The sequence below is a fragment of the Pteropus medius genome, unplaced genomic scaffold, assembly GCF_902729225.1.
Source record: "Pteropus medius unplaced genomic scaffold, Ma_sr-lr_union100, whole genome shotgun sequence".
NCBI classification, from domain to species: Eukaryota; Metazoa; Chordata; class Mammalia; order Chiroptera; family Pteropodidae; genus Pteropus; species Pteropus medius.
Window position 1 is genome coordinate 4,936,539 of NW_024343732.1, and position 23,539 is coordinate 4,960,077.

Here is a 23,539-nt window from a genome sequence, read left to right on the forward strand (position 1 = left end):
CCAGCTCTGGTGGGCCATGAGGTGCCCAGGGGGAGGGTTGCTGGGGAACCATCTGCCAGATGGTTCTGAGCTGGTGCCTGGGGCCTCTCCTCGGCTGTCCTCTCTTGATCCCCGGAGCCTGGGTTCCAGGTGGTTGGCAGAGAGCTGGGGCCTGGGGGACCAGGGACAGAGCGGGTTGTTGGAGCTGGCCAGCCCCAGGCAGGGCAGCAAGATAGGATAATGACAGCCAGGAGTGTAAAAAGCATCAGCTCAGAAGAGGGAGAGACTGGTAGCCCAGGAGGGAGCCTAGTGACCTCATCCAGAGGCTCTTCATCTCCCCCTGGGCCTGACAAGTCACCCTGAGTGGAGCAGGCTTGCGGGGCAGCCCGGGAGGTTGGCACCACCGGGCCCGGGAAGGCTGTGGGCGGTCCTAGTTTGAGATCTGTGGGTATCGGGCTGCATCTGCACCAGCGTGGGAGCCTGGAGCGGGCGGAGGAGCCCGGCGGACGAGCCCGGCGGACCGCGGACGGACCATGCCGCACCCCGCGTCCGTCCCCGCCGCGGCCCCAGGGTGGGGGGTGACGCTCGAGGGCCCCTTTGAAGGGCGGCGGGGGAGAGCATTAGTGGGTGGCAGCTTCAGCCGTCTGCAAAGCGGGGCTCGGGACCGCCACCGGAAAGCCTCCCCTGCACCCGGAGGGCAGTCGGGGAAAACGGGGCACCTCGGAGAGGACGGCCGCGACCTCTAGGGAACTCCAGGGAGAGTCACCCCAGTCCCACAGCGCGGCGCGGACCAGGCTGAAGCTCCGGGGCCGGGCTGCGCGGAGGAGGCGGCTTCCATCGCCGGGGCGGCGGCAGGGGCGGCCCCGGGATCACATGGGCGGAGGCAGGTCCCGGAGCCCCGGGAGGCTCTCCCCAGAGTCAGGCAGGCGGCAGCGGCGGCAGCAGCGGGAGCGGCGGCGTCTCCTCGCCCTCCCTGCCTTCCTCCCTCCCTTCCCTCCCGGACCCGGCCGCTCAGCCCGACAGGTGAGCAGGGGCCAGGTGAGCGCGCCCACCTGCGCACGGTCCGCACGGCCGGCGGCCTCCCGGCTCCCGGCTTGCCTGCGGCTCTGCGCGCCCGCGCCCCTCGGCGCTGGGACCTCTCCTGCGCCCCAAGTCCCTCTCCCCTCAGCCTCGCCTGGGGAATGGCGCCCCGCGCCGGCTGGGCTTCCCCATCCCAGGCTCTCCTCCTCCAGCCCCTGGCCCGCGGGTACTTTGGCCTCGGAGCGCAGAGGGCGCCGGAACTGGGAGAGCCAGGCGGACTGGCTGGGCACCTCCCGGCGGCGCCCGGCGCGGAGTCCACTGCTCTGCTCAAAGGTCCGGGAATCCAAGACGTGTGAGCCGCTAGCGCCGGCCTGGTGGCCTGGGGAGGGACAGTGGCCGGCCCTGGGCAAAGGGGAACCCACAGGGCCAGGAAGAGGGCAAACAGCCCCGCTGGCCTGGGCGCACCCTCCCCAGGCTCCTAAACGCGGGAGGTGGCCCCAGTGTCCCTGTATAGATTCGGGCGTTATTTGCAGCCTTTGGGTCTCCCCAGGGGCAGCTCCGGTGTGGGTGCTGGGTAGGGTGGTGCCCCAGCCTGGCATTGCAGCTTTCTGCTTGGGTTGGCTCCTGACTCCAGAACTAGAGGCTCCGGAAATCCTACAAGAACCCGGTCTGCAAGGACACTCCCTTGCCCAGGGGAGGGGTCAGTGGATGGGAGGCTTGCAGGCAGCATCAGTCAGCTCACCCTGCTGGCCAGCACCAGGGCGTGGGTGTGCCCAACTTGGCAGATCAGCTTATCTTTGGGGCTGTTGGTAGGGCAGCGGGCTCCTGGGGGAGGCGGGAAGCCCTGGCTTGCCTAGCTGGACCACCTGCCAGGGGCTGAGCAGGCAGCAGGAGGAGCCTCTGAAGACCCTGGCCTCACCTGGGCCAGTCCCCACCCAGTCAACTACTCCAACAGTCTGTGGTGGCACCACCCCCTTCCTTGCTGTCACTGTTCCCACATCGCTGCCCTCCCCCAGAGCGGGGAGGAAGTACCTTGTGCTGTTGGTTTTGGGGACAGGAAGCAGCACTGTGAGACTTAGCCCTGATGGTGGAGGAGGGGGAGAGGAGGAAATGCTGACATCTCCTACCACCTGCCAGCCCCTGCCCGCCAGTTCTCCAGCGAGGCCCTGTCTGGCACCCTGACAGCCTGCGTCCAGGGAGCCTCGCTGCCGAACACGGCGAAGGAAAACTCAGAGTCATGGCTTCCCAGGGTGGGGGGAAGTGAAACTGGGGGACGAAGGAAGGAGTTGGTCACTTCCTTTATGCCCCCAGCCCCTGACTGACTGCTCCGTGGACCCGTCACACCTTCTCCTCCCTTCTGCCTGTCTCCTGCTCCCTCCAGTGTCCTCAAGAGGCTCCACCTTTCCATCCTCTCTTCCTCAGGTATGGCCCTGACGGTGGATGTCGTGGGGCCAGCGCCCTGGGGCTTCCGCATCACTGGGGGCAGGGATTTCCACACGCCCATCATGGTGACCAAGGTAAGGGCTAGTTCCAGGAGGTAAAGAGGTACCCCCACAGTTAGGGTCTGCCCTGTCCACCTGGTCCCCACAGTCACCTTTTTTTTGTTCTAGAGCCAGAGGCCTGCTTCTGGGAGTGTTGGCCCAGGGAGTGCTGGGGCCCTGTTGCCATGGGGATGTGGTGGCCAGGTCAGGAACCGGCTTCTGGGGAGTAAAAGGGAGCTGGGTCAAGTATGGGGCCTTCTCTTTTCTCCTCAGTCACCACCCCCTTACTTGCTGGCAGCCATTTTGGGAAGTTACAAGAGCAGGAGCCCCTGAGTTCTTGGTAGTTTCCTCCTGACCTCTGACCCGGGCCCAGGCCTGGGAGCATTCACGCAGAGGGCCTGGGTACAGGCAGCCACAAGCACAATGCAATTTGCACAGGCAAGAAATATTATCCAAAAGTATTTCCAAGCACAGTTTCTGAAATCTGTCATTACATGTTCTTTGGGTGGCCCCCATTACAATGCCGGTGCCGGGGGCGGGGGGAAAGGGGCTGTCACTCCAGCTTTGGAGGGCATTAGCTGATTAGCTGGGCAACAACGACTGGTGGGCAGGGAGAGAGATGCTAAAGGGGGACCCAGGTCAGTCTGGTTCAAACCAGCTTCTGTGTTTTTGGGGCAAGACAGAGAAAAATCTTCTCTCCTTCCTCCCTCCCTGAGCGTCACCACTGTCTGAGGCTGGAGGGGTGGTACCTCAGACTACCTGCTCCTCATCCCCTACAGGTAACTGAGCGGGGCAAGGCGGAGGCTGCTGACCTCCGGCCTGGCGACATTATCGTGGCCATCAACGGGGAGAGTGCCGAGGGCATGCTCCACGCTGAGGCCCAGAGCAAGATTCGACAGAGCCCCTCACCCCTGCGGCTGCAGCTAGACCGGTAGGCCCTCCCCCCTCCACCTGTGCTGGGTCCCCCAGCATTCTTCTCTCCTCTGCCAGCCCGCTTCACCGACCACCCCTGCCCCTGCCCTCAGCCCTGCCTGGCCTTCCCGGGCCCTTTCGGCTCATCTGTGAGAAGGTCTGGGCTCTGGACCTGCAGCAGAGTGGGCTGAGAGGTGTCCCTGTGCCCAGCTGGGCGAGCAGCCACAGGCAGGGCAGGCTGGACTCCCGGGTTTGACTGGTTCCCAGCTGTGTGGAGTATAGGAGGGCGTGGGCATCAAGTGGGTTGAAGAGGGGAAAGGTGTGCCTTAAGCCGGTCTCCAGGGACCTTCCCTCCAAGAGGGCAGGGCCTTTGTTCAGATAGGGGCAGTGGGGCAGCGGGGGAAGTTAAGGCGTTTGGGGGCTCGCTTCCCAAAGAGTCCCTTCGTCTCTCCCTCCATTGCCTCTCTGGATCCTGCTGGTGAAGGCAGATTCCTGGCTAGTGGGTTTTGAAGCCTGGAGGCCTGGGTTGCGGGGGACAGGTGGCTCCCCAAGGTGGGGCATCTTGCTGAGTCACAGGGCAGGAATGCTGGGAGATTCCTCCAGCCAGGAGAGCCCTTCGGGCGGGCCTTCAGCCTGAGTCAGGTACCTCCCGCCTCTCCTACACCACCTCCACTGCCAGGCTCTCCCTGGGCCCTGGCTCCGTGCCCTCCCTTGGCCCCGGCTGCCCTGCAGTGCTGTAGAAGCTGGCTCCCCTGATGCTCTGGGGACCTCAGCCCCTTCAGTGACTCCTCTGTGCCACTCTGGCTCAAGAGTGTTTGCAGAAGTGGGACGCAAGGTTGGGGGTACCTCATGGCATCTGGGAAGGGGACCAAAATCTACAAGAGGATGCAGAGTCGGGCAGGGGAGAGGCAGGGAGCTGCTGACACCATCGCTTCCTCTGGAGTCTCTCCTGGAGGGACCCAGCCCCGTCAGGGCGGTGGGCCTGGCCAAGTACCCTTAGGCCTCTAGCTCCATATTGGGCAGGACAAGGCTACCTGTTTCTTCTTTCTTTTGCTCAGCCTCTTTCTATTCCACGCTAAACAATACCCCACCCCCACCCCCACCCCTGGGGCCTTTAAGGCGCTCAGAGCCCTGTGGCAGGAAGCAGTGCTCTGGGCTGGAGCCACAGCCCGAGCTCCCCTCACTCTGACTCCACATCCCTCCCCGGGGAGGCGGGGACTGGCATGGTGTGTGGTGACTGAGGTTCTTGCTGACCTCTCCAGAAGTGGCCAGACATCCAGGAATGGTGTAGTGGGGTTGGGACATAGCGGGCGCTTTTCCCACCCTTTTTCCACCCTCAGCCAGCTCCCAGTCCTCCAATGGCCTCTTCAAGGCTCCAGTTCGGTCCCTGGGGAGCTGGGGTGGGAAAACCCTCACTGGCTGCCCGGGTGGTTGGTGGGAGAGCTGGTCTCTAGGTCCTGCAGCGGCCTGCCTGGTGGGAAGGGAGGCTGCTCTACCCTTGTTTCCTGGAGGAGAAGCCTGTGGAAGGGAGAAGTGGCCCTGTCAAAGGCATTCTGGCCATTAGCGATGGAGCAGGTGGGGGCCAAGCCTCTGGTTGGGGGCACTGAGCAGCTGGCTCAGCCACTGTCAGGCTTTAGGGCTTTGGGCAATTCACTTTCCCTCTCTGGGCTTCAGTTTCTCCATGGGTGAAAGAGTAAGGATTATTTTATGAATCAGCAATCTCCCCCCAAATTGATCTGCAAACTGATGTTAACTAGTGACAAAGTCTGGATGAAATGCAGAAAGAAAGAAAGAAGGGAAGGAAGGAAGGAAGGAAGGAAGAAGGAAAGGAAGGAAGGAAGGAAGGAAGGAGAAGGAAAGGAAGGAAGGAAAAGGAAGGAAGGAAGGAAGAAAAGAAAGGAGAAGAAAGAAGAAGAAAAGAAAAAGAAAAGAAAGAAAAGAAAAAGAAAAAAGAAGAAGGAGAAAAAGAAAGAAAAGAAAAGAAAAGAAGAAAAGAAAAAGAAAGAAAAAGAAGAAAAGAAAAGAAAAGAAAGAAAAAGAAAAAGAAAAGAAAGAAAGAAAAGAAAAAAGAAAAAAGAAAAAGAAAAGAAAGAAGAAGGAGAGAGAAAAAGAAAGAAAAGAAAGAAAAGAAAAGATTGGAAATAGATGCAATTTTATATCACAGTGGATTGTGGTCGGAACTTTTGCAAAGAAATTGTCCCTCTTTTTTTTCTGGTGCATAAACTAATCTTTTAAATGATGATAGTGGTTGTTCAATTGATTACTGGACTTTTACTGGTTAAAGTCGAAAGTTGACAGCGATACTGTAATGAATATTTTATTCAGACGTGATGCCTATAATCTTGAGGAACCTGAACATGGAATAGCCTAATCCGACCTCTCTCAGCCTAAACGAATTCAGGACCAGCGGAAACATCCATGTCCTCCTCCTCCTCAGATCGGACTTGCCTCTCCCAGGCAGACCAATGGGGAAAGCTCCGTGGAGGTGCTGGCCACGCGTTTCCAGGTAGGTTGGTACATCAACCGGGAGCCCCAGCACCCTGAAGAGAGGGGAAGGCCTGAGGGGAAGGGCCCAGGGGGATGGGCTGCCCGCTCTTCCCGGCCCTTGTCTCCACAGGGCTCTGTGAGGACACACACTGACAGCCAGTCCTCCTTCCGGTCCTCCTGCTCCAGCCCAGCCTCCCTCAGCCCCCGAGCAGGCAGCCCCTTCTCCACCCAGTCCTCCACCGGCCCTCACACCTTCACTGGAGAGGCGGTGATCAGCCGCAGGTAAGTGCAGGGCTGGGGGGTGTACCCTGGCCCTCGGCCCAGGCCAGATCTCTCGAAGTCTTAGTAGCTGTGTTTAGGGGGCCCTCTGTTTCGCTGGGGCAGGCTGGGGAGGGGTGCTTGGCACACACGCTGCGCATTTCCCTCATTCAGTTTCCAGAGCCTGGCACATGCCCCGGGACTCGCTGCTGCTGACCGTCTGTCCTATGGGAGCCACCCCGGAAGCCGACAGGTAAGGACACTGGGTGAAGGTGGGAGCCTCCCGTGTCCACTGGTTGCCAGTGCTGCCAGTAGAGGTGCAGGTGGCTGGTCCTGCCTGCGCCGCCAGCGCCTTTGTCTCCTCGCGGCAGGCGCCCCCCTCTCCCGAGCGAGACCATCTTGTCGGCTGGTGGGCCGCCCTGGCTGCCCTGTCCTGGCCGGCTGGTCCCAGGTGGCCTTCCGCCTCCTGACTCCCACTCGTTGCCGCCTCCCTGCTTCCTGCTGGCTTCCTCCCTTCTCTGGTGTTTCTTTTGGGCCGGGGCTGACATAGTTTTGCTGCTGTTGTTGGGATGGTTCCCTTTGGCTCTGGCTGCATCTCTTGAACACATTCCTCCCCATTCCAGCCCCAAGCTTGCCCCGGCTCCACCACCCCGTCCCCCTTCTTCCTTCTTTGGCTCAGCTGAGGGAACTACTAGCAGGACTGTGGTTCTGCCTCAGGTCGCACTTGGCCCACTCTCTGTCTGCCCCTCCCCTGCCTTTCTGCCCTGGACCAGACTCTCCCCGCAGGGCTGACTGTCCACTAGCGACAGCCCAGCCTCCCTTGGTGGTATTTCTCCTCTCTAAGGGCAGAGGCGAGGAGGTGAGGGAGTGAGGCAGCCAACAGTTCTGGGCCACAGCTGCTGGGGGCGGGCAGGGTTGAGGGGGGCATGTCCAGCCTTTGGGTGAAGGGGACGAGGCCCAGCTGCTGGAATCCTACCTCTGGCTGATTATGCATTCCAGAGAGCAGAGCCTTTGGGGGTGGCTGGGGGAGGGTACCAGAAACTGGGGACTCTGGAGGAGGAAGGAGTAGGGGCTCCTTGGTGACCTGCGCTGGGCCTGCCCTGTGGGCTGCCAGGCAGTATGGGCATGTAGATGTGTTCCATGAGATCCCTGCCTTTAAATAACTTAAAGTGTAGCTGTGGAGATAAGAAAAACAGACAAAACAATTCTGGAACAATTAAACACTAAACAGTGTGGTCTTAATTATAAAAGCAGGAGGCCTTCTGGGAGGGGAGAGTTGAGTGTGGGCTGGGGTGGCCTGCGACGGCTTTGTCAGGAATTTTGCTGGAGGGTCGGGAGGTAGGACTAGGTAGGGTTTAGATTAGAGGCTGATGAATGGGGGGTGGTGAGGGGAAGCAGTGGTACAAGTAAGGCCTATGCGTTTGGGCCTAGGGGGCCTCCTCAAGGAGGATGGAGCTTTTGGCTGAGACCAGCCAGGAATGAGCTTGTCCTGGGGCATGGCTGGAGAAGGGCTATGCATTCTGGTCTCCTTCCTCGTGGTGTCCTCAATACAGGCAAAGGGGACATGCACATGGTATGTGGCTTTCAAACCAGCAGTGGTACCTTGGAACTTGTTAGAAAAGCAAATTCTCAGGCTCCAGCCTAGACCTACTAAATCTGGTAGAGGTTGTAAGGAGTAGGGTCGGGGCGCCGTTCTGTTTCAAGGAGCTCACAGGGATCGGATGCATGAAAAGTTTTGAGGACCATCCGAGTTGTGTGAAGAGGAGCCCCGGGCTGGATGGCGGGGAGATGCGGCGGGAGAGGGTTAGTCCCATCTCCACCGTGTAACCCTCCCTCTCTCTGCGCCTCCGACTCAGAGCCAATGCTTTCTGAGCTCCCTTCTTTGACCCAAGATCCCTCCCTGGTCATTCCTTCAACAAATATCTATCAGGAGCTGCTTTGGGTCAGGCACCCTTCTAGGCTCTGGAGACGCAGTGGTGGAAAAACAGAGAAATTCCTAATCCAACAAAACTTGCATTCTGGTCTACAAATGAGGCCGGGGTCCAATGGCATGGGAGTCACAGGGTCCCACAGCTCCCTTGTGAGAGTCACTGTACACTTCAGCACCTTAAAGGTTCTAAGCAGTCCTGCGAGGAAAAAAAAAACAAAACCATTTAATTTTATTAATTTCCTAAACTTGTTTACCTGCAGTATTTCTCCTGGGACCCTCCCTTCCCTGCCACTCACCTTTTAACATCCCGTGTTCCCCCAGAACACATTTTGAGAGGTGTTGGCCACCTCAGCCGGGCAGGTGAGCAGGTTTTCTGGACTCAGAGGTGAAAGGTCCCCTCTGTGAAGGCTGAGCTGACTGGGAGGGAGGGAGGAGAAAGGCAGAGCCTCTCCCAGTTAAGGAGCTGGGTGCCTCTACACCGAGGTGTGGTGGTCTGGTGGGAGAGAGGGGGCAGAGGTGACTGTAGATGAGGTGCCCCCATCCCAGTCTGCTGTGGCTGCAGCCTTGCTGCTGGCTCCTCAGCGGATTGAGGCTGCCCTGAGCCAAAGGCACAGGATGCCATCAACCCTAATGGTGCCCTTCTGGAAACTGGGGGTTCCTCCCTCCCCCACCCCCCACAACCTGGGTAGGCAAAAGCCTTAGTGAGCAGATACGGAGTGAGAGCACTGCCTCTCCCTCTGTCCGGCTTAAGGGCTTGGCTTTTGGAGGGACCCGGGCCAGATTTCAGCCCTCCCTCTCCAATGGCCAGTGCCTCGATTCAGGGCACATGTTGGGACGGCGAGATGGAATACAATTCTGGAGTAGCTATCTGGAACTGGCCGTCATTCCTGAGGAAATTTTCTTACTGTCTGTTAGTTGACCACACGGCACTAACTGGGCACCCAGGAGCCCAGGTATGGACTCCATACTCTGCCTCCGGCTCCCGGGGTGGCTTGGATCAGCCACTTTGTCCCTCTGACCCTTAGTCTCCTCACCTAGACCGTCTTCCCAAAGAGTGAAGAGCAGAGAAATGCAAGCTGGTGGCAGAGGCGGATCAGGGTCTAGGGCTGTCTTCTCGAGACTCTGACATTTCCATTTTAGCTTAGGAATTCATGCAGTTTTTTCATTTGACCTCATAATTCATTTCTGACTTTGAATTTTAAAATCAAGGGACTTTGGCTTTTCAGGAAACTGTGCCCTCGGCGCCACGCTGCCTGGCGGTCTCCAGGGCCCTCCTTTGCGTGGGATGGGCCAGAGAGGAAGCAGAGCGGGGAGGGTGAGGAGGCCAGGAAGCAGAGCGGTATGAGGCGGGAGGCCAGATGTCCAGGTGGAGAGCAGGTGTAAGAGCCCAGGACGGACCATGCATGCTGGGGAGCTGGGGTCGGCCTGGAACTGGCCTGGCTCCCCGAGGCTGCATGGGGCGGGCCCAGGACCTCCCGGGGTGGCTGGGAGAGGTCAGCCCAGACTCCGGCCCTCCTAGGAGGACCAGCTTGTGTGGGAGAGAAGTCATTTGTGCAGCCCCAGCCCTGGCTCCCACAGGGGTCTTGGCCTCTTCGCTCCACTCCTTCATGCTGCCTTTTCCTCCCAGCAACAGAGTTGGCTTCTCTGCTCGTTCTGTCGGAGGATCCAGGCCCCAGGATGCAACATCTTTCCAAACACATGGCCTGAGATAACAAAGGAATGTGCATTGTGTCCGAACTTAGCTGGTTGTCACCCGCTGGTTTTCACGCCACCCCTTGCCCGGTCCGCTTGCAGAACCCTCGCGCCTCCATAGCTGGGTGCTCCCTCCCTCCCCTCTGGGACGGAGCTGGAGCCATCCCTGATGTGCTGGCTCTGAAGGCAGGGTCAGAGTGATGGCCCCTCATGGAGATTTGCTGGTCAGTGAGGGCTGGGAGCCCTCTGGTGTTGGGCCTGGGAACAGCCGGCCTTGGTGGCCGATGGGTGTGCTGGCCCAAGGCACTGGCGCTGACTCCTCCCCTGGTGCCTCTCCTTCCTACAGGCGGGTCTCGGCCGCGCTGGCACTGGCGACTCGGCTGTTCTGGTGCTGCCGCCTTCCCCAGGCCCCCGTGTCCCCAGACTCAGGTACGGGTGAGCCCTGGAGGATGGGGTGGGGTCTTGGAGGGCTGGGAGGGACAGGAGACTGGCTTCCCAGAGAGGGATGAGGAGTCCCTGCCTCTCTAAACCCAGGTGGCTTTCCTCTGGCCCCTGGAATCCTTTCCTCTGGGACATCCATTTGCTGCCCCCGTGTTCTGCCTAACACCCAGAATGGACCCTCACTCCTGGCTGCCTCCCATCCCCACAGTGTGGACTCAGAAGGGAGAAGCCAACTCCTGGGAGAAGACTCAGAAGTCTTCAAGATGCTTCAGGAAAATCGTGAGGGACAGGTGGCCCCCCGACAGTCCAGCTCCTTTCGGCTCCTGCAGGAAGCCCTGGAAGCAGAGGAGAGAGGTGAGGCCTTGGGGGGCTCAGGTAGGGAAGGGAGGTTCCCCGGGACACCTCGGGGCCCTGAGTGGACGTGTCGTTGCCAGTATTTCTTAAGTGCTCATCACGGGAGCAGGCGCCGAGGGGTGCTGACTCCTAGAAGCCACAGGCCCTGTGCTGAAGGAGCTTACCATCTGGTGGGCTTACGAGGGGCGCCCCAGAGCTGCCGGCTGGGGTCAGGAAAGTGCCAGCGGAACAACAGAGGCTGGTGGTGGGGTCTCCAGCCAGGGCTTCGCGGAGGAGGAGGAGGGATTTGACATGGCCCTTGGAGAGAGATGAAGCCTTTAATAAACAGCCTTCAGATGGTGGCAGGAGGACGGTGGAATGTAGCGCTGGCCGCCCGAGGGCTTCTGGGTGTGGGAGCGGAGAGCAGCGGGCCTGGCAGCAGGGAGTGTGGCCATGGAGGTTAAGTGTCTGCTGTGAGGCCGTGCGTGCCAGGCTTAGGAGTGGCCTAACTCAGGAGAGCTGGTTAAGTAATGCCCGGCAGTGCCTGAGATGCCAAAGTGAACAGTACAGATGATGTGGGCTCTTGTCATTTGTTTACTGTCCCGTTGATGGGCCAGCCGTGTGCAGAGTGTGGAGACAGAAGGTGCTTAGGACCTACGTCTACCCACGAGGCAGTCTGTTTATTGGGGCTGACAGGCCTGCCCAGCTCCCACAGAGGTGGACGGTGCTGCAGGAGTTCTTGTGTGTGTTGGGGGTGGGGCACTGCCCTGGTCCAGGAGAGAGATGGGGAGGGCTTGCCTGGCCAGTAGCATCAGGGTGTGAGAGGATGGGATGGTCAGGAGAAATATGTGTGTGGCAGAATCACCAGAACCTAGTGTCTGGTTCCAACTCTGATGTCTGTCTCCTAGAGGTATTCACGGAAGAAGGGGTGGAATGAAAAAGTTTGGAGCCAGTCTTGTCCCTCATTACCTTGAGGGAGCCAGGGAGGCAGTGGGGTGAGGGGAGCGCAGACGGATGGTGATATCACCAGTGGAGTCTTGGCATCGGCTGCAAATAGGGACCTTAACTGACGCATAACATCTGTACTTCCTCTGAGTGTGGTCTAAGGCTCAGATGCAATAATTCACTTAAGAGCCCTTTGAAAACTGTATAAAGGTATCATGTGCTGTGATTCTCTATTCTTACCCTCCATTAATATCATCGTGACTGGGCCACGCAAGAGGAAACGTCTGCTCGGCGTGCCATGTTGGACACTCAGTATGGACGCTCCCTGGGCTGTTGCCTTAGCTCAGGCTAACTCAGCCTCAGATGTGCTTTCTGCACTTGCCCAGCCCGAGCCAAAGATCTGGCGTGATCCCTTTCTTCCTACATTCCTCACTTTCATGACCAGTGTTACTCCAGAGGCCCCCCTGTCAGTGTGTCTGTAACTGTGAGTGTCTTCAGCATGTTGGAGCAGGTAGAGCATGCGAAGTAAATATGGCCTGGATGCTGCTGCGGTGGATGAGCTCTGATGTATCTGTCTGCCCCCACCCCTCCCAGGTGGCACGCCTGCCTTCCTGCCCAGCTCACTGAGCCCCCAGTCCTCCCTGCCCACCTCCAGGGCCCTGGCCACCCCACCCAAGCTCCACACGTGTGAGAAGTGCGGCACCAGCATTGCGTGAGTGTTGGCAGCCTGGGAGGCCGGGTGGGGGCAGGGTGCAGGGTGCTGTTCAGAGGGGCCTGCGTAGAACAACCAGTCAGGGACCTGCGGGGCGGGGGGTGCGGCATTGCCACAGTGGATCTGTGAGTAGTTCCCTGGGTAGTCATCATCAGCCTTCTCAGAATGGCTGTGCTGGCTTCTTGATGCTGCATCTCCTCCTCCCTGGTTTCCTTCCCTGCTCCCTGGAGGAGCGAGATATACTACTACTTTCATTTCTCCCCAGTCACCTCCCAGCCTCTGGAGATCTGCCTCTAGATGAGGTGACTTCTCCTGGAAAATCTTGCTCTTATCCCTCTGGAACAGGATAAATTTTCCAGAGATAGGTTCTTTTTTTTTTTCTCAGTGGGTGGCATTATAAGGTGGCCACATTCTCTGGAAAATTGTTGAAAGGCGTCCCCCCTCCCCCCGGAAAAGTTCTTATGTGCACAGTGCGGAGGGTCAGATGACTCACTAGGCAAATCCCTTAACCTCCTGGGCCTTAGCATTTCCTCTGCAGAATGGGGTACTCCCCCTACCTTCTGCTTCCACAGCGGGGAAGTGTCAGCAGCAGCAGCTCCAGGCTTGTTAGCTCATTCCTGGGCCACACCTCCAGAGTTTGCTCTTCAGGAGGTCCCTGGCCCCAGATTTTACATTTCTAGCTTGTCCTCAGTTGGCGTGATGCTGCTGGTCCTGGTGCTTGGGACCACACTTTGAAGACCACTGTTCCATTAATAATCCAGAAGATTTGAGATGGGGTTTATCTGCCCTTTGTGGGGCAGGAATGACTTTTTTTGGATTAGGGGTTCTGGGGGTGGGGGCCGGTCGGTTGTTGAAGTAAGATTTCTGAGAGCAGGCTTGGGGGGTCAAGAGTCTGAGATTTGGGCATCTTCTCAGGTCCGGCCTCTGGGCTCTAGGGAAATGGGAATGGGGGATCAGGCCTAGTGCCCCAGTTCCCCAACCCCAGGCTAATGGCTCTCCTGCCTCCATCTGCAGGAACCAGGCTGTGCGCATCCAGGAGGGGCGGTACCGCCACCCAGGCTGCTACACCTGTGCCGACTGCGGGCTGAACCTGAAGATGCGTGGACACTTTTGGGTGGGGGATGAGCTGTACTGTGAGAAGCACGCCCGCCAGCGCTACTCAGCGCCCCCCACCCTCAACGCCCAGGCCTGAGCACCTGCTGCACTCTCGCCCCGCCCTGGGCTCTGGGAACCTCCGCGCCTGGGCCATGCCGATGGCAAGTTGGCATAGAAGGGTGACGGTGGGTGGTAGGGCCCCTTCCTTCTGGCTGGATGTGGCCAGAGGCTGGGGCCTGTCTTGGGGTGTGGGTGAGGGCAGCCTCACCTTCCCGGGTTTTTGCTAGATGCTCCTGCTTCCCCCCGCAGGACAGGTTCTGCACCAAAGTCTGAGGTGGGCTCTGCATTGGACATCTTTGTGCAATAGGGGTTAAGCAGGCTGGGTCATGGGGATTAGTATCTAGAAGGATAGGGGCGGCCCAGAGGCTAAAGGTATTCACTGTGTAAAGTTTCCAACGTGTGAACTTGATAAACATGTATATATACACACAGACATACAAAGAAAATAAAATAGCTGGCCCTCTTCCCTGTCCTTTCCTGGCCCAGGGCCCTGGGGATGAGGTTCTCCCTACTACTGGATGGAGAGGCTTTATTTATATATTTTTCCCTCTTATTCCCTCTACACCCCGTTGCCACGCCCTCCCCCATATCAGCTGCCTAACCACGTGACGCCCCTAGTGAAGAGGCTGCTTCTTTTGGCCTGCTCTTCTGGGACCCCTTTGTAAAGATGCCAGTTTTACTGGGATGATCCTTGGTACTTTAGAGGAGTAAGTTTCTCACTGAGAACCTGGGGTGCGGAAGGGATGCTGGAGGGTGGGCAGCAGAGACATAGGAGGTGGCCCCAGGCCCATCTCAGTGACGGTCTCCTGGTCTGCCAGCACTGGCTGCACTGGACCATCCTGGTCTGCCAGCACTGGCTGCGCTGGAGCTCTCTGTGCCGCTCACTCTACATGGTGTGGATTCTGCCGGCCCTGCTGACTCACTCAGGGGGTGGGCAGAAGAAGGGCAACCCCCAGAGTATCTCCTGCGCTCCACCAGGCTGTCTGTACCCAGCTGAGAAAGAGAATCAGAAGTCACCTGAAGCAGGGCTGCAGGTCAGCCTTGCCTGGAGGGGCACAACCCAGCAGAGCCCCCACTCCAAGGGACCGCCACCCACCGAAGGGCTCACCTCAGTGAGTCAGGCCTGTGCTAGGTGCCTGCCTTGGGAGTACGCGTGAGTCAAGGCAGGCGGCCGTGGTTCCTTGCCAGATTTTCGGCTTGATTCTCTCCCCATCCTAATCCCAGAGGACCTTTCAGAAAGGTGCATAGGTGCTGCTCACCAGATTCACCCTGCCCCCCAGTCGGCCTGAGGGATGGGTGGCAGCCTCAGCTTTATTTTCACAGAAAAGATCAAAGCTGGGGGCTTCAGTAGGTACTTTATACTATCTGGCTCATTTTGGAAGGAATCTTGGTGGAGACTGTGTTGCCTCCTCAGGCACCTGTTGATATCATTTACACCTTGATACAATTGTCTCACCCTTTGCCTGGATGGCTGCCTTTATTTTCATAGAAAAGATCAAGGCCTTTTTGTGCCTCAGGAACAAGTCAGGCCAGACAGAACGTCTGGAGTGAAATGGGAGAGCTTCCTTGGCGCCACCTTGTGTCGGGTGTAGCCCATAGCAGGGGAGGACGCTCGGGGAAAGTGGAATTCACCCCGCTGGGAACACTGGGGTTCTGGCACAGCGGTAATACAGACAGACCTAGCATTTTTCTTCCTTTCCTGAAGATAAGAGTCAAGTGGCAGTGACTGAGCCAGCATGAATGAAATAATGCTACATGGCAGTGACGGCTCAAGAGCTAATGAGGAACACATAGGCACGTCCTGTGAGTTCAGTTCAGGGGCCATCTGTGTGAAAGGATGAACTGGACCTGGGCCGGTAAAGGAGAGAAATGTTGAGTGATGGGGCGAGTGCAAGTGGAATGCTCAGTGCAGGGCAGTGGCTGAAAGGGATACCGATTTAAAGAGAGATGGGAGCCTTGAAAGCTCGGAGAAATGGTTTGAACTTCACCTTGAGACTCTGGGGACACTGAAAATTTTAAGAAAGGAAATGACAAGTTGGAAAGGGTAGGTCAGAATATTAATAATATTATTAAAGCAGGTGAGATCCCTGCCTTAAACATACCTTGTTGGGCTAGCATCTTCTCAGGAGTGGAGACTCTTATGAAATGGGTATGCCCATTTCATAATTATGAATTGTTGAGCACTTTTTGAAAGCTCGATGGGTTTAAGCAAAATTCCACCTCTTAAAGTTGTGGCAGCCAACTCTCCTCCCAGGGGCCCCAAGGGATTCAGCTCGAGAGCTCTCTGCAGCCACACGGCCAGTCCAAGCATGGGAATGAACATCTTTGGAAGATGGAGTTATTAGCTAAACCCGTTTGTCAGCAGAGAAGGCTGGGGCCATCTTTGACCTCAACCCTACGCCCTTTGACCCGGACATGGGGTGAGGGAGACCAGCCCAATTATGCAACTGCAATTTGTCTAGTTCAGTGCCCTGTTTACTTTTCTTCTGCATTTTGGAGAATAACTTCAGAAATGATGACAGATTTGAGTTAGAAGTGGCCCAAGAGAGCAGCTCATACAGTCCCCTTCAGTTACAGATGAGAAAGTGACCATCCCAAAGTTCCACCGCTAGATAATTCTAAAGTGCCAGGGATATTTTAAGTGCTTTTTAACTCTAATCCTCACAATTGGGTAGGTACTGAGGTAAGTACTGTTATCATCCTCATCTATGAGATGAAGAAACTGAGGATGGGGAAGATGAGCAACTGGCCTAAGGACTCCTAACTGCTAATGGGAAGGGGCCAAGGGCTGTTGGCCTGCCCAGGGGTGGGGGTGCTCTTACCCCTCCATTTCCAGAGACAGCCTTCTAGGCCACAAAGGTCACTATGGCTCCCAGCCATCTCTGGTCTGGCAGGAGCTATCCCCGGGCTTTTGGCTTTGCTCTGGTCCCACAGGGCCTAGCTCAGTGCTGAGCTTTCAGGAGATGCACTTCCTGAAGCTGGGACTTCCCCACAGAGGTGGTGGGGCAGCTGGGCATCCCTGGCTTCACCTTGAGGGACGACTCTGATCAGGGTACCATACGTCTTAGGAATTCACCATAGCTGCTCACCCCTCAGGTGGACAGGGATGGGGTGGCTGTGCTGCCCCTCCCACTCCTTTAAGCATCACTCAGTGGGAGATGATTCTCTTCTTGCAGTAGTCGGGGTGGTGGAGACTGAAGAGGTGGTCATGTGGGCCCACAAAGCCCTCCGGGAGGTGAAGGCCTGGCCCAGCTCTGGACATGGGGCTGCCAGTCAGGGCTACAGAAGTCAGATGGGAAGTGTGTGCCCCTCCAGGAAGTATCTTGATCACCATGTAGGCTCTGGCATATCTGCACGGGAGGAGCATGGCCTGGAGAGGAGTGTGCATTGGTGTGTGTGTGTGTGTGGGGGGGATCTTCTGAGGCTACACAAAGCCTTGTGCTGAGACACTGCATTCCTGCTGGCCGGCTTCCTGTTCCAGATGCATTCCTGCCCCAGAGTCACCGAGGAGACTGCCTTGGAATCTGGCCCCACATTCTCCAAATTCAGGGCAAGATCTGGCAAAAGTCCCCTCCCTTCTCCTCCCTACCCTTTTACTTAGCACAGGGGAAGCCATATGACTTACCAGCCCTCCTACCCAGGGAGGGCTAGGATGGTGTCTGGCACAGCCTGGGGCCTGGGGAGTTGGGTACCACACATCCTGTTGGACTTGCATAATACTATTCCTGTCAGGCCCAGCATTCTGTTTCCCTCTCTGTATCTGGGAAAGGAATGGGGGCCGGGGCGGGTGCTGTTGTCCAGGAGGATAGGGCGGGAGGGGGCAACCCAGAGGACCCCTGGCTAGTGGGGAAGGGCTTGGCATGAAAATCAAGATGTTAATAGATGGCTGGTAATTCAGGCACTTGGCTCTCATTTTTCCTTCCGAGGACTGAGCTGTAGGCCTCAATTTCCCCATCTTATAAAGTTAGAATCTCACAGTTTGTAGTTCTCTGATGAAGGGTCCAGTGTAAGGTGTTTGAGGAAGGGCAGGAAGGAGCAGAAAGGATGGGCAGACATCTGTTACCTCCCAGTTAACAGACATTTCCTCCGAATGGCTCAGGCTCCAGCCTCTCCCCCAGAGGCTCAGACACGGTTTTGCTCGTCCAAGGCTCCCTTATCTGCCTCCAGGGGATTTGGGTCCTGCTGGTCACCTTCCTCGGGAAATGAGGTTTCGTTAGAGGCCACCAGCTCGACTGGTCTCCAGGCTGTCTCACCTTTAGCGGCTGTCGGGGCTCCCAGGCCCCCTTCAGAGTGGGATGGCGGGGGCGGTGTGGCGGATGGACTCTCATGGGCCGAAAGAGGGCTGGCGTGGGGACAGGTCAGCGCTTACACTGATCCTCCTCCAGGCTTCTCGCCTGTCGCCCAGGCTCACTTCTTCCCCAGTCCTTAAGTCCCACCCAGCCCTTAGTTTCAGGGTACCCGTCTGAGGAAGACCACGGGACACCAGGCGCTCTGCAGCTGTTAGAAAGGATTTCCTTCTGGGCGGAAGGAAATCTTTCCCCTCTTTTATCGCGCCAAGTTTCTTAGTGGCAGAGCGACTGCCCCAGGCACCCAGCCGGGCGAGCTGGGACGGCCGCGTCCTGGTCAGCGTCCTTCCCACGGCCAGCACGTGGGGCTCCGTTTCCTTCCGCGCTCCGGCCCAGCCCCCGCCCGCGGGCTTCATCTGGGCGGCAGGAAGGCAGACTCGACCCGCGTGCCGGGGGCGGGGTGATCCCGCGCCAGACGGCGACCCCGGGAGGAGGGCCAAGCTTACGGGCGCGGGAGGGAGCGCTGGGCGTCCGGGCGGGAAGAACGTTGGATCGGGGTCCGAAGGGCAGCGCCGGGGACCCTTTTTTCCGCCTAGCCGGCACTGGGGGGCAGCCCGGCCCGGCGCAGCCCTCTCCCACCTCACACCTGCGCCCCTCCGCCCGCGCCGTCTCCCTGTCCGCGCGCAGGGAGTGTCCGGCGGCCGCGCCCAGGGGTCCCGACGCGCCAGCCGAGCCGCCCACGCGCCAGGCCTGGCGGCGGCGGCCGGAGCGGAGCGGGGCCATGCTGGGCCGGCGGCGCGTCTTCGCCGTGGAGCCGCTCGGCGGCCGGGGTGAGTCGCCCCCCACCCCAGGCCGGCAGGGCCTCCCACCTTAGAGCCGACTCCGGCGCCCGTCTGCGCCCCGCCCCACCCCACCGCGCACACTCTCCCGGGCACCCAACCTCGCCGCGCCCGCCTCGCGGCCTCCCTTTGAAGAGTCGAGTGACTGCGTCTCGCTCATAGAGACGCTCTGGGTTTGGGTGTTAAACCGCCGCCGCCTCCATCCTACTTTTCCCGGGTCCAGTTCCCTCTAGTTCCGGACCTGGGCCCTTCTCTGCCGGTCCCTGCCCCAGCCGGCCGTTCCGAAGCCCCCTCGGCGGCGGCGGCGGCGGCGCGCAGGGGTGGACTTCCTGGCCCATTTCCTCGCCCAGGGGGCCTGGCTTGGCATCTGGCCCCCCGCGTGGCCGGCTGGGCGAAGTGGGCAGCCCTCCACCCTCTCCAGCCTCAGTTTCTACATCATTACAACTGGAGCACCCAGATGGCGGGAGGGCCTGGCACGAGGTGACAGTGGGGAACAGCGCTGCATCTCCTCCTACCCACCTAGTTCTTTTTCTACCGTTTAGGTTTTTTTACTTTTCAACGCTCCACAAGATCGTCACTATTGCTCACTCAAAAGAACAAAAGCCCCAAATGGCATAGCTATCGTTGTTTTTCATTCCCCACCCCCAGGAGCTCCAGGAGAGATTTCATCTAACACCCTGATACCAGTTGGGACCCAGGCTTCCCTCTTTTTGCCCTTCCTCCTCTCCCTGAAAGAGGCGCACAGTCATATTCTCTTTTGGGGAGTGGTAGAAGAGGCTGTGGCTCCTACTTATGACGTGGAGGTCTTAGGCAGATCCTAGGGACTGGAGTGCAAAGGGATCCCAGGAAGAGAGCGCCCGCCCCCTCAAGGAAAATAGGCCATTCCAGGAGCTGATGAATGTGACCTGCAAGTCCTTTCCTGCCACACAGCCCCTATGGGTTGTGATCACTAACAATTACTGTGGTAAAGGAACCTCATCCGAACATCCCTCAGGTGCGACTGGAGAGAGATCAGGGAGGGGCTGCGGCTGTCCAGGCTCCTCCCTTCACCTCTGGCCCAGGATACTCCTCCCTGGGGAATGCTTTCAGCTCTGCCAGGAATGCTGGGGGTGGTGGGGGCAGCTTTCCCAGCCTGATACTGACTCTCCTTGTAGATCAGGCTGGTGAGGAACTGGCACGCGGTTGTGTAGTGCCTGGAATCACCAGCACCTACAGACGGATCCCGGACACCGCTCAAGGGTGCTCACTGGACTCCTGGAAGAGGGATGGCAAGCTGAGAGGTTTCCGGAGGCAGGTGCGGCTTCTCAAACTGGCCTCCCAGGACTCAGGAGTGGAGATGGCTGTTGGAGACAGCCCTCTGGCCGCCTCGCCAGGCCCTTCTCAGGAGCCTCTGGACTTTGAGCCTGTGGTGAGCCCTGAGCCCCTGGCCCTGCCCATGGAGCCTCCTGCCCACCTAGGCCGCCTCCTGGCCAGCAGTAAGCTGGAGCAGGTGTTGGAGAGGTCCCGCCAGCTCCCGACTTCCCCTGCCTGCTTGTCACAACATCACCGCTCCCTAAGGCCGCCAAGCAAGCCTGGGTGTGAAATGCCCCTTTTTGGAGCAGGGGACCAGGAGGCCATGAAGGCAGGGGTGGAAGAAGCAGGAATGGAAGAAGCAGAGGTGGTGAGTGCCAACTCTCAGGCTGGGCGAAGGCTTGGATGGAGATGGCCCTTTCACATGGGGGCTGGTGGCCACCCCACCACTTGTTCTCCCTAGAGCTCTGTCAGAGTGGGGCATTCCTGACCCTACTTGATGAATTGTGTCACAGCTTCTTGCCTCACCCCGCTCCCAGCTGTGTGGAGGTGGGCAGGTCGGGGGTCTGCCCGGCACCATGGCTGGCTGGGGATTGAGAGGCCAGCTGGGGGCGTGATCTTCTCCTCCCTGCCTATTTTGCTCTCACCTGCTGGCCACCTAGGGTGGGAGTCTGGTTGAGTTCAAGTCTCCCCTACCTGGTTCTGTCCCACAGGTGGGGGGCTTGGAGCCTGAAGCCTGGGCCTGCCTCCCAGGGCAGGGTCTTCGCTACCTGGAACATCTGTGCCTGGTGTTGGAGCAGATGGCGAGGCTGCAGCAGCTCCACCTGCAGCTGCAGACCCAGAGGCCCCTGGGAGTGAGTGATCCGAGGGGTGGTCAGGCCAGCGGGTGGACGGGCGAGTGGGGGAGGCCGAGGAGTCTTCCTTCGGAACAGCCTAGGCCGCCAGTCAGGCCCTGAGCGCCCATCTCTTCTGTGCGCAGGACCCTGTAGAGGAAGAGGAGGAGGAGAAGTCGGAGTCGGAGTTGGAGTCGGCCCTGGCGCCTTCACATCCATCCTCCCATGCCCCAGGCCGTGAGGTGCACAGGCCATGGGAACTGCTCAGCCAGACAGAGGAGACAGGTGAGAGGCAATCGTGTCTCCCTCTGTGTCCTGCCTGCCTGGGGACCCCACAGGGAGATCCCCTGAGCCCTGGGGCTTGGTGGGTGTGTTCCTGTTCCTGGCCTTGGGTAACCTGATTCTCTCTCTAAAGGGGCAAAAGGAGCTTCACTCCCAAAGGTGGGCTTGCCCAGTGCCAACCCTCCCAGGCTCTCAGAGGCCCCAGCAGAGCCAGCTCACGCCTTTCGATCCTCCCAGGGTCACAAGGTAGGTGATGGGTATGTGTGGGGCAGATAGGATGGGGCTAATGGTGGGAGGGGTTGGCATGGGTGGATACCCTAAAGGCCAGAAACTCTGGAAAGATGAGAGAATTCCTGTATGGAGCAAGTGACTTCTCCGGGCTGTGGTGACAGCTGCTTGTGGGTATGTAATGAGGTAGGGCTGTGTGGTGACCCCCTCACCCTCTGCTCAGCGGGATCTCTCCCACTGGAACAAGGTCAAGATCCTGCTCAACCGGATCCGCTGGAAGAGCCCTCGACACCCTGAGCCCCCTGCCCCTCCTGATGGCCCTGCCCCCAGGTGAGTCCTGTGGCCCAGCCCAGGTTAGGGCAGAGGGAGGAGCCTGATGAAGCAGGATGCTGAGCTTGTACTGCCAGTTGTTCTCTTTGTCCCTGTGGACTCTGAGTGACAGAGACAGTCTGGGAGAGGGTGCCGGAAAAAACGGAAAGTAGTTAAAGCTCCCCATTTCGGATGAGGCTGGGCACTGGACTGGGGAGGAAAGACACTTTCTTGAGGTCACATGATGAGTCAGTGGCAGAACCAGGACCAAGATATGGGAAACATCCTTATGCCAGCCCAGCAAGCGCTCACCCCTCAAAGCTGAAACTTAGGCCACCTTCTTAGGTTTGCAGGGCAAGCAAGGTAGGGGCACAGATGAAGGATTCCACAGTGGATGACGGGGGGTTATGCTGAATAATTCTCAAGGGGGAATAAGCGCCCTGTCGATCACTATTCCCAGGCTCCCCACAGCGGATAAGCTATGCTCAATCCATTTTGAGGTGATTATTGCCTTTGTTTCCTCCTCCTAGCCTAAGGCCACTTTCCTTTTCCACAGGATTGAGTCGAGGGACCTCCCTGAAAGATCTCCATGTCGCCCCCTCCAGAAGACCTTTATGCCATCATTAGTGGTGAAGAAGCAACGAGCAAAAAACCTGTCTGTCTGCTGAGACCTCCTGGTACAGGGACGTGACCCTGGGTGGAGGGGTGTGCAGTGAAGTCTTCTTCCTCACCCTTTGCCTTGTTGCTGTTTCTGGGCACTGCCAGGAAAAGCTGCCAACACTTGCTCTTCTCTCTGAGGCGAGGGCTGAGTCTTTCTCCTTTGAGCAGGCTGGCAGCAGAGCCCTGGTGTCCTGAGAAGCTCCAAAGTATGGCAGCTCCCAGGCGCCCACCTGGCAGCCAGAAATCCCTGGGCTTACACAATGTGAACTAACTTATTTATCAAGCATCCGTGGAGCGTGTTTGGCATGGTGATCTGTTGGGGCTCGGCATGTTGCTGATGTGAATATATACAAAACGATATATATGTATTTCTGTGAGACTGTCGCTGTTGTGAACTAGCTGTATCCAACCATTTCTCCTGAATCACATACTCAGAGGGTTGGTCTTCTGGATGAGGTAATTGCAGAAGAATGGAACTGACCTTCATTCCTCAGAGGACAGTTGCTGATCTGGAGTCCTGCTTTCCTCCTTGTACCTACACCGGTAGCCCCAGGACAGAGAAAGGGCACCATCTTGGCCACTTCTGCTTTGAATCGCCCCTTGGAGCAGAGCCCCTGAAGACTGCACAAGGAATGGAAGAGTTAGGGAAAACTTGGGGAATAGTGGAGTAACCTTCAAGGTCTTTTCTTAGCTGCTTGCGCCCTACTAGCCTTTACACGTCAGAGGTGAAACCAGAGGCCCAAACTAGCTTTTAGATATTGACAAAATCCCTTAACTTGTCTGAGCCATACCTTCCCACTTAATTTCCAAATGGTATAATGATGCCTGCCTTACCTACCTCACAGGCTTGTTAAAATAGATAAAATGAGATTAAACTGTCTCAAAGTGTTTTGTGAATGTTAAATGAAAAGTGGAGGGTAGGGGCGTTGGAGGGAGGCTAGGCTGGAGGGAAGGTCAGAGCATAAAGGGAGACTGGGATTGCTAATGGGGACCGAAATGGCCGGTGATCAGCTGCAAGACTTTGAGCAAATCATTTCACTGGGATCTCTCATGTTTCGTATCTGAAAATTAGGGCACTAATTCCTGCCCTGCTTACCCCCGACAAGCGTCATTGTGAGGACTGAAAGAAAAGTCCATAAGAACTCTTTGTAAATGTACACCTAAATATTGTGGTGGTTTATTTTACTACAGCCTGTTATATTCCTGGCTCTTTGTTAATTGAGAAAGGGGAAAAGCTTAGTGTGCGGGTACCCAGAGGACGGGAGGTGTGTGTGTGGGGTGCCCTCAATGGACGGGCTGGGCTGGGCTGGGCTGAGGATGGGTTCTTTGGCTTGAGTCAGACATGGCCACTGATCAGGCATCCGACCTCCTCCCGGTCAGGAGGGTTTGGTTCTCTTGTGACTGCAGTCTTGGGGTCTGCCAGATGAGGCAAGGTGCGGGTGGTAAATGCTTCCTTATGTTTAGGGT

The 23,539-nt window shown here is 58.0% G+C and overlaps 2 protein-coding genes across 9 annotated transcripts; both read left to right on the plus strand.

Moving 5' to 3' along the window:
* The first annotated feature begins 870 nt into the window (after positions 1-870).
* Positions 871-13,856, plus strand: PDLIM2 (PDZ and LIM domain 2). The gene is made up of 11 exons (XM_039868111.1): positions 871-1,002; positions 2,422-2,516; positions 3,260-3,411; position 3,574; positions 5,830-5,898; positions 6,010-6,161; positions 6,312-6,390; positions 10,106-10,188; positions 10,409-10,554; positions 12,073-12,190; positions 13,205-13,856. Exons 2-11 carry the CDS (start codon positions 2,424-2,426, stop codon positions 13,380-13,382), a joined length of 1,071 nt encoding a protein of 356 aa, XP_039724045.1. The 5' UTR covers positions 871-1,002; positions 2,422-2,423; the 3' UTR covers positions 13,383-13,856.
* A 3,735-nt stretch (positions 13,857-17,591) lies between these two features.
* CUNH8orf58 (chromosome unknown C8orf58 homolog) lies at positions 17,592-22,960 on the plus strand. 8 transcript variants are annotated; one of them, XM_039868099.1, is made up of 8 exons: positions 17,601-18,461; positions 19,119-19,464; positions 19,625-20,130; positions 20,474-20,614; positions 20,740-20,878; positions 21,009-21,121; positions 21,327-21,433; positions 21,969-22,960. In XM_039868099.1, the coding sequence occupies exons 2-8, from the start codon at positions 19,365-19,367 to the stop codon at positions 22,078-22,080; spliced, it is 1,218 nt and encodes a 405-aa protein (XP_039724033.1). In that variant the 5' UTR covers positions 17,601-18,461; positions 19,119-19,364; the 3' UTR covers positions 22,081-22,960. The 8 variants fall into 8 exon arrangements, with proteins under 8 accessions (XP_039724040.1, XP_039724033.1, XP_039724036.1 ...); XM_039868106.1 differs by lacking the exon at positions 19,119-19,464 and having other exon boundaries at positions 17,592-18,461; positions 21,351-21,433; XM_039868102.1 differs by lacking the exon at positions 19,119-19,464 and having other exon boundaries at positions 17,602-18,461.
* Positions 22,961-23,539: the final 579 nt, after the last annotated feature.